The sequence below is a fragment of the Mandrillus leucophaeus genome, unplaced genomic scaffold (genome assembly GCF_000951045.1).
Source record: "Mandrillus leucophaeus isolate KB7577 unplaced genomic scaffold, Mleu.le_1.0 Scaffold60, whole genome shotgun sequence".
Lineage (NCBI taxonomy): Eukaryota > Metazoa > Chordata > Mammalia > Primates > Cercopithecidae > Mandrillus > Mandrillus leucophaeus.
The window spans coordinates 4985351-4997454 of NW_012106475.1; the positions used below are offsets into that span (position 1 = coordinate 4985351).

The 12104-nt window shown below is 36.3% G+C and overlaps 1 protein-coding gene across 3 annotated transcripts in view; it reads right to left on the reverse strand.

Moving 5' to 3' along the window:
* The window catches only part of FRMD6 (FERM domain containing 6), a 257129-nt gene that overhangs the window by 26742 nt on the left and 218283 nt on the right, over positions 1-12104 (reverse strand). For 2 of the 3 annotated variants that reach the window (XM_011999738.1, XM_011999737.1), the window contains 3 exons: positions 5237-5327; positions 2340-2419; positions 1241-1317 (listed from right to left, as the gene is read on the reverse strand). In XM_011999738.1, coding sequence (XP_011855128.1) covers positions 1241-1317; positions 2340-2419; positions 5237-5327 — 248 coding nt within the window. Of the gene's footprint in view, positions 1-1240; positions 1318-2315; positions 2420-5236; positions 5328-12104 lie in introns of all 3 variants that reach the window. The other variant, XM_011999736.1, reaches the window with a different exon arrangement.

Genomic DNA, 12104 nt, shown 5'->3' on the forward strand with positions numbered 1-12104 from the left:
TGATATCATTAGTAGAAAACACATATGGGTTTATTTAAACTAAGACCATGTTTAAGTAGAAAGAGCTTAAAAATAAAGCATTTATATAATTTTTCCCCCCTTAGGACAGAGTACTTTTCACAGCACTTCTTTTTATAATGCCAACCACAGATGGTCCGGACTGGTTCATGCCTGGGAAAAAGGGGCAGAAGTATACGGATACATCAAAACTTAGCCCCAGGGGGTTAACTATTTGTTAAATATATATATTCCTTCTTTCCAGGTCATGCCACACTTACCAGGTAAAATAAATAAAAATTGTATGTAAACTGAGAACATAACTAATAAAGTATCTTAGCCTTTTAAAAAAAATCCTTATGGGCTAATTTTTTTACTTTTTAATTTGCATCTGGCATTGATAAAAATATCAAGAGCTAATTTTACATATAACTCACTAGCCAAATGTATTTTGTTTTCTTTCACATGGAGCTTCTCAAAGTTTAAAAATATATAAGCAAAACAGAGTTCATATTTCTAGTATTTTCTATTGGCCAAGAAATCACCTCTGAAAGTTTCTAGCACTAAATCCTCCTATACAGACTGAGCTTCAGAAATGGTGAATTCTGAATTTATCCTGAGCCTACTACTGTTCATGCACACACCTCCAGAAAAAGAATCAATTACCTGCCCTTGTCAAACTGCACCTAAGATTCTGATAGGATAGCTTCACTGGGCTTAATCTTGGTTTAAAGCTACTGCCAAGAATATAAGCAAGACCCCACACATGAAAAGAAAACAGCATATATAAACACCCATCCACTTTTATAGGAGAGTTCCTGCTTCTGACCCACTCCCACCTTACCACTGGAAAAGAACATAATCTTTTAATCAATCTCCTCACTCTTCACCAAAGTGCTAGTTTCTTCTTGAAATAAGCATATTTTTGGAGACTGATCTGTTCATGAAAACGTGGAGTGGAGAAAATGTGGGCCAATGACACTGTTAATATTTTCATCAATAGTCTAACATTCATTCGTTTAACAAGTATTTACTGAATGCCTATTGTATCTCTCTTTTAGGGACTGAGAATATACCAGTGTACAAAAAGATTAAAAAGAAAGAAATTGCTGCTCCTACAGAGTTTATATCCTAACAGGTGTAGACAAAGAATAAACACAAGTAACTTATTTGGTATGTTAGAAAAAGTGATACGGCGGGGGGTTGGGGAGGGAAGGTGGGAAATCTCTCCCTGTCCTCTTACCTGATCAATCTGCCATTTTCCACATAGTACTGCACACGGAAGTGGATGATCATAGGAGGCCCAAATTGGTCGATACCCTAAAAACAAAAGCACACACAAAAATCAAGCTATTTCTAGTTACTTTGAAAATGGGTTTCAAAAGCAACCAAAATACAATTATTATTTGCAAGACACTTTTTAATCACTGATAGGTTTTATTTACTTATAATGAGTGGGGACTTGTAGTAGGTAGACAGTCATCCTATACAGATACCAGGTTCATATAAAATTAGGAAGTTATGAAGCAAAACAGGGCACGCTCTATCTGATTTTCATTCACTGTAATGCCAATGACAACATAAGGGAAGATAAAAATAAATGCCAGTGGAAATTTCTAGCTGAGATCCAGCTCCTCACTCAGCTCTGTTCCCTGTGGTGACCATTTGCTCCTTATTACAAATGTTCTCTTGTTCCTCTGACATTCCACATAGCAAATTCTAATATGCTGTTTGTTTATTTAGACATTCATGTTCTTTACTTTGTAGCTGGCTTTGAAGTAGCCTTCTAGTTTATTCCAAGACTTCTTAAATACAAATTAGAGGACCTAGGATTACTATTCCTGACTTACTAGGGAGGTTCTGGAAACACGAAGTGAATTCTCTATTAATTTCTCTCATGTAAAGGAAATTAATGTTTGTGAAATAAAGCACCAGCATAATGAATAGACAAAGCATCAAATGCAAGTACAGTAAAAGTAGATTTAAAAATTAGTAATAACTTCTAGAACAGCAATTTTGACACCTAGCATAGCCATAAGAGAAGAGCAAATAATTTTTCCATACTTTTCATTTCAAAGCATTATTCCAAGATTATTAAAGTTATTATCCAACATTATTTAACAGATAATCCAGATTCTATTTATTATTTGCTATAAGCTATTAATACTTGATTAATGTGACACTTTAGAACTTATAATTTTCTTTTCCCATTTTCTACTATATAAAGTATTGCTTACAGTTTTCTTCTAATGTACAACAGCTAAAATAAACATTTTTTTAAAAAATCAAAATAATTTTGCTTATAAATGTAATCTCACCCAAGTGACTTCGTATTGTCGTACCTTGCTGGCCTCTTTCTTCCATTCTTTTGGACAATATTTGTAAAGCTTTTGTGACATCTCCATATACACATGTTCATTATCTGTACATCAAAAAAAAAAAAAAAAAAGACCAGATGCTAAAGATTTTTAAAAGAAAAAAATATAGAAAGAAACAAGTTTCTTTTAAAGCCTCAAGATGTGTGAATGTAGTCTGAATTCACATATTAGAAAACCCAAGGAGATAAAAGGTCCTGTAAACTAGACATTAATGAGATACTTGTGAATTATTTTGCTTTTGCAATACAGAACACATACTATTAAAGTGTATAATATTTAGAAGAAATCTTAGTTGCCAAATTCTGCTTTTACTTGGTTTCTAGGGTCATTATGACTTATAATCTAACTTCTATCACTGTGGGTGTTAGTCTTAAGAAAACATGCTTTCGTTCAGCTCAAAGAAGACTGCTCTCATAGGTACAAAATAATAAAGCATGGCAGAAACACCATCTTAATTGCCATGTAAGAAATTAGAAAACACTGATGACATCAGTTCATTTTCAAGTGAGAAGTCTGACCCACATTTTGTGAAGACTAATCTTTAAGACTATTTCTTGTCTGTGTTCCACACACAGCCAAACACAGCATTACAAAATGATAAGCCCTTACTCACACTGCCTTTGGGATCAGTTTCATGGAAAAGAGAAGAAAAATTTTATGAAAAACAAGTATGAATGCCAAAATATCCCTTCCAGGGGATGATGCTCATAAGGTGAACAGAAAATAAGACTGCTAAAACCTATGTTAAAGTGATCTAAACACGTGAAAAGAAGCTGGTAGAAAACAAACATTTTCATATGTCCCAAAGATAATCTTTTAAAAGAGAAAGATATTTCACAAAAGAAGTCTTTGGCATTCCTATATTGGACAAAGTTTTAAGTCTTTTCTAGATTCCTTTTATTCTATCACTAAGGAGACATCTTCACGGAAAGCTCTGCATAAAAATGTACCTGTTCTGGAAGTGTGTCTCTTTGACTACTCCAAAGATGTGCACACTTCGCTACACTTTGACTCCAAGCTGAATACTGGGATTTGACTGGAAACATGCCAGAAGAAAATAGGAAGGGTAAAGTTACTCAGTTATAAATGACATTAAGTTAACCAATTTTAATGAAAGGGTTAGGAAAGAGATTCCAGAGACAAAAAAAGGAATAGCTACTTAAATCCAGTTAATTAGGTCAACTAACACTATCTCCCATCTCATATCACTGATTAAACATGAAATAGACAAGACCAGACAATCTTCCCATCGAAACTGATTTGTGTTTGGCTTGGGTTCCCATCTAAAGAAGCAACATAATGAATAGAATTAAAACTGTTCACCATAATAGTACATACATATATTTCTAAACTGCCACTATACCTCTGCCACCTACAGTTTGACCAGAGATTTATACCTTAAGAATTCTCAACACACATTAATCCTGCAAAGCCGGTGTAGCAGTAATTTCCATTTGACATGAAAAAACTGACATTGAGGGAAGTCAAGTGGCATGTCCAAAGCCACACTGCTAGTTAGTGGTAGAACTGGAATTAGAACCAGGTCAACTGATTCCTGTTCCAATGTTCTTTCACCATACTATTATCTCTTTTTTAAAAAGGACATCTTAAAAATTAGTTTGAAACCTAAGGAAGCTGTAAACTGGTTTTATTGGACTGATTTGTTGAACAACAAGGATTTAGCAGTAGTTGTAGTAAGAAGAATTAACCTTGAGCATGGAATACTAAAAGTTACTTAGAATCTCTAGAGCTTCTTATGGCTCTCAGACTCTTCCCTGAAAGAATGACTGAAGTATGCACTAACGGAAGGATGGAGCTTGGCAACTGTGTTTTATTGTTTTAACTACCACAGGAAGAAACTGAAGAGCAAAGGGCTGATTCACAATGTCCTGATGTGTTGCCTGCTCCATGCTCTTTAGCCTCTCCTAAAAAGGCAACTGAAAACAGTTTACATTTTCGGGGAAAGGGGCCTTGTTTATCAGCTGACCAACTTTATACTGATATACTTTCCAACTTGGCAGGTATAAGCATGTTATTGTATTGACCAGATTTCCAAGACATCTTAAGCCTTTAAATTTACCATATTCAAGTATAAGATAGAATTAAATACACCGCACCAAAAAAAATTCTTCTTGACAAAATGAGCAAAGATACATAGAAGACTAAACTCGAGAAATTTAAAAATATCATTTGAAGGAAGAAAGCTTATAATAAATGGCTTGAGAGAAGTCCCAGAAATTTAACTCTAAGGTATTATGAGAGAAGAAAGATTATATGAAGTCCTTTACTTAAAAATCTTCTCCTCATAAAGAATATAGAAGAAACTGACCCGATATTTCCAAGTCATATAGTCTGACTGGAAAAAAGAGAAGGGGTAAGAGAGAAAAATAGAAAATAAGATTAAATTAATAATTACTTTGTGATACTATATAGTTAATAGCAAGAGAAAATGAAAAGAGAAGTCAGTTTAAAGTCAAAAATTATAAAACAAATTAAATTACTTTCCTAAGAGTTCCAGCTACTCCCTGAATGCAAGGAAACAAAAATCGAGCTTGCTTCATTAAAACATGGAAGAGCAAACACATAGAAGGAATCGAGATTCTTAAAGAGGAATCAATTTTTAAGTTCAGACTACAACAAATACATGCCTAAAATCCTAAATATTGTAAAAAAAAAAAAAAAACACAGAAATTGAGATTAAAAACATAAAGACTACATCTACACTAAAAATGAAGATCAGCCCATGGGTATTTTGACAACCACAGTTTTATAACAATATGCCCAATTTAAGTTACAGCTATAAGATGTCATTTCCTCAGGGATAGTTGGCTAAATCCATCAGAGAGGGCTCTAAGACTTACTCTGTATAACACTGAGTCCAAAGAGGTGGCAGTCCTTTAGCCGAAGCAGGTCACAAACCTGGACCAGCAACTGGTGACACAGAATCTTAACCTGCAGGGGGAAAAGGCATGACGTGAAATAACAATTCAACTAAGTCCACCCAGGGAACCACAATCAGGCAATTTAACGCGTCGTAAATATACTCCTCATCGTAAATATACTCCTTGAAAGGACGAGCTGACAGTAGAAAACAACTGCTGCTTTATCCAAATCACTTTCACCTGGGGTTGGGTTGCAGTAATGATGATCACAGTACCAGTTTTTACAACACGGTAATAAAATACAAGACTCACAGATCTTACCATACATGGACAAAGCTCTGAAACCATGGTGCATGATAAATGATAAATGAGTTTCAGAAAGTAAGCAGCACAGCCTACTCACATTACCAAAAATATTTATTTGGCAAGTATCTTTTTTAAAAAAAGTTAATTCATTTGTGTTTTTGACTAATAAAACTGTATATATTTATAGTACACAACATAATGTTTTTTTTGTTTTTTTTGTTTTTTTTTTTTGAAACGGAGTCTCGCTCTGTCGCCCAGGCTGGAGTGCAGCGGCCAGATCTCAGCTCACTGCAAGCTCCGCCTCCCGAGTTCACGCCATTCTCCTGCCTCAGCCTCCTGAGTAGCTGGGACTACAGGCGCCCGCCACCTCGCCCGGCTAGTTTCTTTGTATTTTTTAGTAGAGACTGGGTTTCACCGTGTTAGCCAGGATGGTCTCGATCTCCTGACCTCGTGATCCACCCGTCTCGGCCTCCCACAGTGCTGGGATTACAGGCTTGAGCCACCGCGCCCGGCTACAACATAACGTTTTGATACATGTATATACTGTAGAATGAATAAGTCAGACTAACATGCATCATGTCACATATGTATCATTTTTTGTGGTGAGAACACTTAAAATTCATTCTTAACAATTTTCAAGTATACATCATCATTAACTACAGTCACCATGTTGTATAATAAATCTCTCGAACTTATTCCTCCTAACTGAAATACTGTATTTTTTTACTAATATATCCCCAGTCCCCCTACCTCCTCAGTCTTAGGTAACCATCATTCTATTTTCTGCTTCCCTGAGTCAGACTTTTTTAGATTATGCAGGGTTTGTCTTTCTGTGCCTGGCTTATTTCATTAAACCTAACATCCTCCAGGTTCATCTGTTATTGCAAATGACATGATTTCCCTTTTTTAAAGGCTGAATTGTGTCCCATTGTGTATATGTGCCACATTTTCTTTATCCATTTATCCACTGGTGCACACTTAGGTTGATTCTGTACCTTGACTGTTATGAATAATACTGCAATATACATGGGAGTGCAGATGTCTCTTTGACATAATGATTTCATCTCCTTTGGGTACATACCCGGGAATGGGGTTCCTGGATCATACGGTAGTACTATGTTTAACATTTTGAGGAACCCCCATAGTGCTTTCCATAATGACTTTCCTAATTTACGTTCCCAGCAACAGTGTACAAGGGTTCCCTTTTCTCCACATCCTTGTCAACACTTGTTATCTTTTGTCTTTTTGATAATAGCCATTCTAACAGCCATGTCACATTTCCCTGCTATTTAGTGATACTGAGCATTTTTTCATATTCCTATTGGTCATGTGTGTATCTCCTTTTGAGGAACGTCTACTCGGGGCAACAAGTATCTTTTCAAGGAAAGCTTTCCTCCTAATAGTCTACCCCAAAAACTCATCTACTGTACAATGAGTTGGTCTAGACATTTTTTTTTTTTTAAAGACAGAGTCTCAACCAACTAATTTTTTTTTTTTTTTGGTAGAGACAGGGTCTCTCACTATGTTGCCTGGGCTGGTCTTAAACTCTTGACCTTAAGCAATCCTCCCATCTTGGCCTCCCAAAGTGCTGGGATTACAGGGATGAGACACCATGCCCAGCCTGCCTAGCTTTTATCACTGTTATTGTCTAATATATTTTCAGTGCCTAAACCAGATTCCTTTTCTGAGTCTTAGTATAATTCAATCATAAAACTATATTAATTTGGAACTCTGGAAGTAAGTTATTCTGACAAGTCAAAAGTTAATTGATAGTCTTTAAAACATACAATTTTCTTTATCAATATTATTATAAATAATAATTATAACATAATTATATAATTATTGTATATCAATTATATAATTATTATATATCAATAATAATCATACCAATATTATATCAAATAATTATTATTACAAATAATTATTATCTCATAATAATGCTTTCTCAAATGTTTAAAGAGGTATTATGGGGGACAGTAATTCTGCTGATTCTATCTTGTTGACTTCAGAATTATCAAGGTTTATTAGAGTTTGGATAGACTTTAAGAAACCACCCAGGTCAATTTATTTATTCTATAGGAGCAGAAAATAAAACTCAGAAAGCTTAAAGTCATATCACTAATAGTGGCAAAGGCAGCAACTCACAGCTTATTTGTGTATTAAAATACTTTAATTATTAAATATATGTATTAAAATATTGTAACATGACAGTTTATCATTTTACCTATACACATTACATATGGCATCTCCCCTTTTATTAGTACTATTTGCTTTCAAATCATTTTTTCAATAATGATGACAATGGGTTTAAGTTATTATAAATTCTAAAAATTAACTCTGAATTAATGACTCCTTATCATATCTTAATATGAAACTCAGATTAGGAAAATAAAGACATGCCAAGATCCCTTGAAATTTGAAAGTCAAACAATTCAGAACTGGTGATAATTCCAATTGTAGTAAGAAGAATGGGTTTACTGCTCTTTTCCACATTCATTATTAAATAGCAACCAACCTAAAGTATCTTACCCACTGGAAAGAACAGAAGATATTTAAGGCCAAAGTAGCATCAAGTGAGCTGCTTGGAAGTACCAGGAACTCATGCAGGGGCAGTGTCTTATTTTACATTCAGGATATGTAGTAGGCACTCAGTAAATGCTTGATGAATGAAAGCCAGGAATCTGATTCCCTGTGGGCTCCTCCTCACCTTCATTCTGTTCCATGAGTAGAGATCAAGACCATTCCCCGAATTACTGGGCAAACCATTTTATAAATATGCCGCTCGGCATTTTAGGAAAACTATATAAATGCAAACCCATGCTCCGACGCCACTGGAGAACACATTTGCCAATGGGAAATCATTACCATTCTCTCTGTGTACAGCTAGCATGAATCACCTGACATCCTAGATTTCTGTCCTACAGAAGTCCTATGTCATTTCCAACATTCACTTTAAAAGGCCTCTGGATTTTGAGTTCCATATCATCATAATTCTGCTTTACAAATAGGCTTAAGCAATGATAAAGAAGAGGAGAACACATCAAATGTCATAAAATTCTGAAGTTGAACTATATACTACAAATCTGTGAATTAAAATGTCATGTTGTTTACAGCACCTTTAATTCTTAGTTTGACTGTATTTAAAAATGTCAGGTACAAAGCAGCTAAGATAAAATGCAATGAGAAGTTAAAATTCCAAACCACGAACTAAATGTATAGGAAATAAACTGTTTTAACCTTGTGTGACTGCAGACCAAGTAACGTTACATATTTCCTCCATGCAGCCCATACATTTATTATTCTTCTGCTAGTAAATCAAGTATTTGGAGCCTACTGGTAAAGCTCTTTAACAAATATCAAGTAAGCAATGCTCTTATTCAAAAACTATAATTAAATAAGGCCATGGCTCTGAAGTCTTGCCTGCTGTGAAAACAAGCTTGAGTTTTCTGTATTTCCATATTATGAGTCTTTAAGGCTACATTTTAGCTGACTGCGAAATTTCTCAAGTTCTTTAATCTTCAGGGGCAATGGGAATGTTAAAAAGTGCTATATAGTATGAGGTATTAAGAATAAGAATTAAAGCTTTATTCTAAAAATATACTCTATATGGACTTTTTTTTTTCCCTTGAGACAAGGTCTCACTCTGTTGCCCAACCTGAAGTGCAGTGGCACGACCACGGGACATTGCAGTCTCAATCTCCCAGACTAAGGGGATCCTGCTACCTCTGCCTTCCAAGTAGCTAGGACCACAGGCAGTGCCACCATGCCTGGCTAATTTTTAACTTTTATGTAGAGACTGGGGTCTCACTATGTTGTCCAGCCTGGTTTCAATCTCCTAACCTCAAATGATTCTCCTGCCTCATCCTCCCAAAATGCTGGGATTACAGGTGTTAGCCACCTCACCCAGCCTCTGTATGGACTTTTAAATTAAAACAGCATGTGATCCTAAATGTTAAAGGTTTGTTATTGTGCAAGAATGTTTAAAATATACTCTAGAAAAAAAGAATTGTTCGCTGGGTGCGGTGGCTCATGCCTGTAATCCCATCACTTTGGGAGGCCGAGGGGGGTGGATCACAAGGTCAGGAGATCGAGACCATCCTGGCTAACATGGTGAAACCACGTCTCTACTAAAAATACAAAAAAAATTAGTAGGGCATGGTGGCGGGCACCTGTAGTTCCAGCTACGTTGGAGGCTGAGGCAGGAGAATGGCGTGAACCCAGGAGGCAGAGCTTGCAGTGAGCTGAGACTGCACCACCGCACTCCAGCCTGGGCGACAGAGCGAGACTCCATCTCAAAAAAAAAAAAAGAATTGTTTTGTCTTAGTGAAGACATATAAGCTCGTGGCCACAATTCATATCAATCAAATCTTTATGGCTCCTACATTTACAATGGTTTTACTTCCAAAATTGTCCCAAGTTTCCATATTTGCCTGATGATTAAAATAATTTAAAATAGCTTCTATTAATGCAACTCACAGGGAATTCAGAATGACCAAAACACTAAATTCATTCCATATGCAAAAAGGTAACTTTCTATCAACCACACCTGTCAGGGAACGAACTTTTATTGCTAAAAATACATAGAGAGAAATTATGAAAAAAATTAGTTAATAAAATCGTTCTTGTTACAGTTAATTTATTACACTCAAACTCTATACACATTGACTGCTATTTTCTGAACACAAAGATAACACTTTGTAAAAAGTGAAGCAGCCATGAAATGTTTTTCTGGTAGTGGGGAAGCCTCCATCCTACTTAATCTAGTCCCTTCTTTGGTCCAACCGCTTACTAGAGAGGAGTTTGGGCATAGCAAGAGTCTACATGCCTGTGTCCTACCTTAGACCTGCCCTGAAATAAGAACTCTTACAGGCCTACATGGGATTCAGACTCTTCATCTTGGTTTATTAACAGAGTACATTAATGAAAACAGTTCCAGGAAATAAAAACAAGTAAATTGATACTCAAGGGCTCACTTATTGAGTAATTCACATATGCCAGGCGCTTCACTAAGTACTTCATGCATGTGACATCTTTAAATCCTTGCAATGTCCCTGTGCATAGGGTAAGATTATCCCTACTTCACAGATGAGGAAACCAAAGAAACAAAACAAAACAACTAGAAAATTTGCCCTAGATTGCAAAGTTGTGGAGCAGGGATTTCAACACAGGTCCCTGTGACTCTAAAACCCACCTTAATAGTGATATATGACCTCACAGTCCATGATCATAGTCCTAACCATCTCAGAGAGATTATCATACTAACATTGTAAAAGAGGAGAGTTGAAAAAGTATATTTATCTCTGCCTAGGTATTAAAATGACAATAGCAGCTATTACATATGCATCAGAAATTATGCTGAGTGTTAATCCTAAATTCTCACAATCACCCTGCAGCATAAGTATTACTCTCATTTTTTTTTTTTTTTTTTTTTTTTAGACGGAGTCTCGCTCTGTCGCCCAGGCTGGAGTGCAGTGGCCGGATCTCAGCTCACTGCAAGCTCCGCCCAGGTTTAAGTCATTCTCCTGCCTCAGCCTCTCGAGTAGCTGGGACTACAGGCGCCCGCCACCTAGCCCAGCTAAGTTTTTGTATTTTTTAGTAGAGACGGGGTTTCACCGTGTCAGCCAGGATGGTCTCGATCTCCTGACCTCGTGATCCGCCCGTCTCGGCCTCCCAAAGTGCTGGGATTACAGGCTTGAGCCACCGCGCCCGGCCGTATTACTCTCATTTTAAAGGTGAAATGTTGAGGCTGAAAGAGGTATAATTAACTTTCCCAAAGTCATTCAGATATGAGATTTGAATTCAGGTCTGTGTGTTTTAAGTATATCCATGTGTTTTCACTTTCATACTACTCCTCAATTATTCTATAAAGGGAAGACAGAAATGAAGCTAATACAAAGTCAGTACCCACTACATACCAGGTACTGGGCAAGTTGCTTTTACAAGTGAAAAAAGTGAGTAAGCTTAATCAACTTGTCCAAAGGTCACAAATCTAGTGAACTGCAGAGTCAAAATATGAATAGTCTTTTTCTTAGCAGCGATGACAATTATATTATTATTGCTAACAACAACCAACATTTACTTTGCACTTACTACGTATCACGTACTGTTCTAAGAGCTGGGCCAGGGACATGTGCCAAAAACACAGTCGAGTAACCAGAATTCCAAAGAGTGAAAGAAACTAGGTGATGCTGGCACGTAGATCTTTGCCTGTTTCACTCAAATTTTAGAGTATCTATAGCATCTATTTAGGGGATCTTATTAAATGCAGATCCTTGCGTCCTACCTCAGACTCACTACATTAGCATTTCTCTCATCCAAGTACTAACCAGGCCCGCCTCTGCTTAGCTTTTGAGATCACATGAGATCAGGCAACATTCGGTGTGGTATGGCCATAGACTACACAATCTGAATATTACTTAGCTGCCCCAAATAATTCTGATGTACGTTCAAGTTTCAAAACCGCTGATCCATAGGAACAAATGAACTGGCTATCTTCCCGTTTGTTCTCTATAACTATCTTCCTCAGCTGAGATTTTAGTAT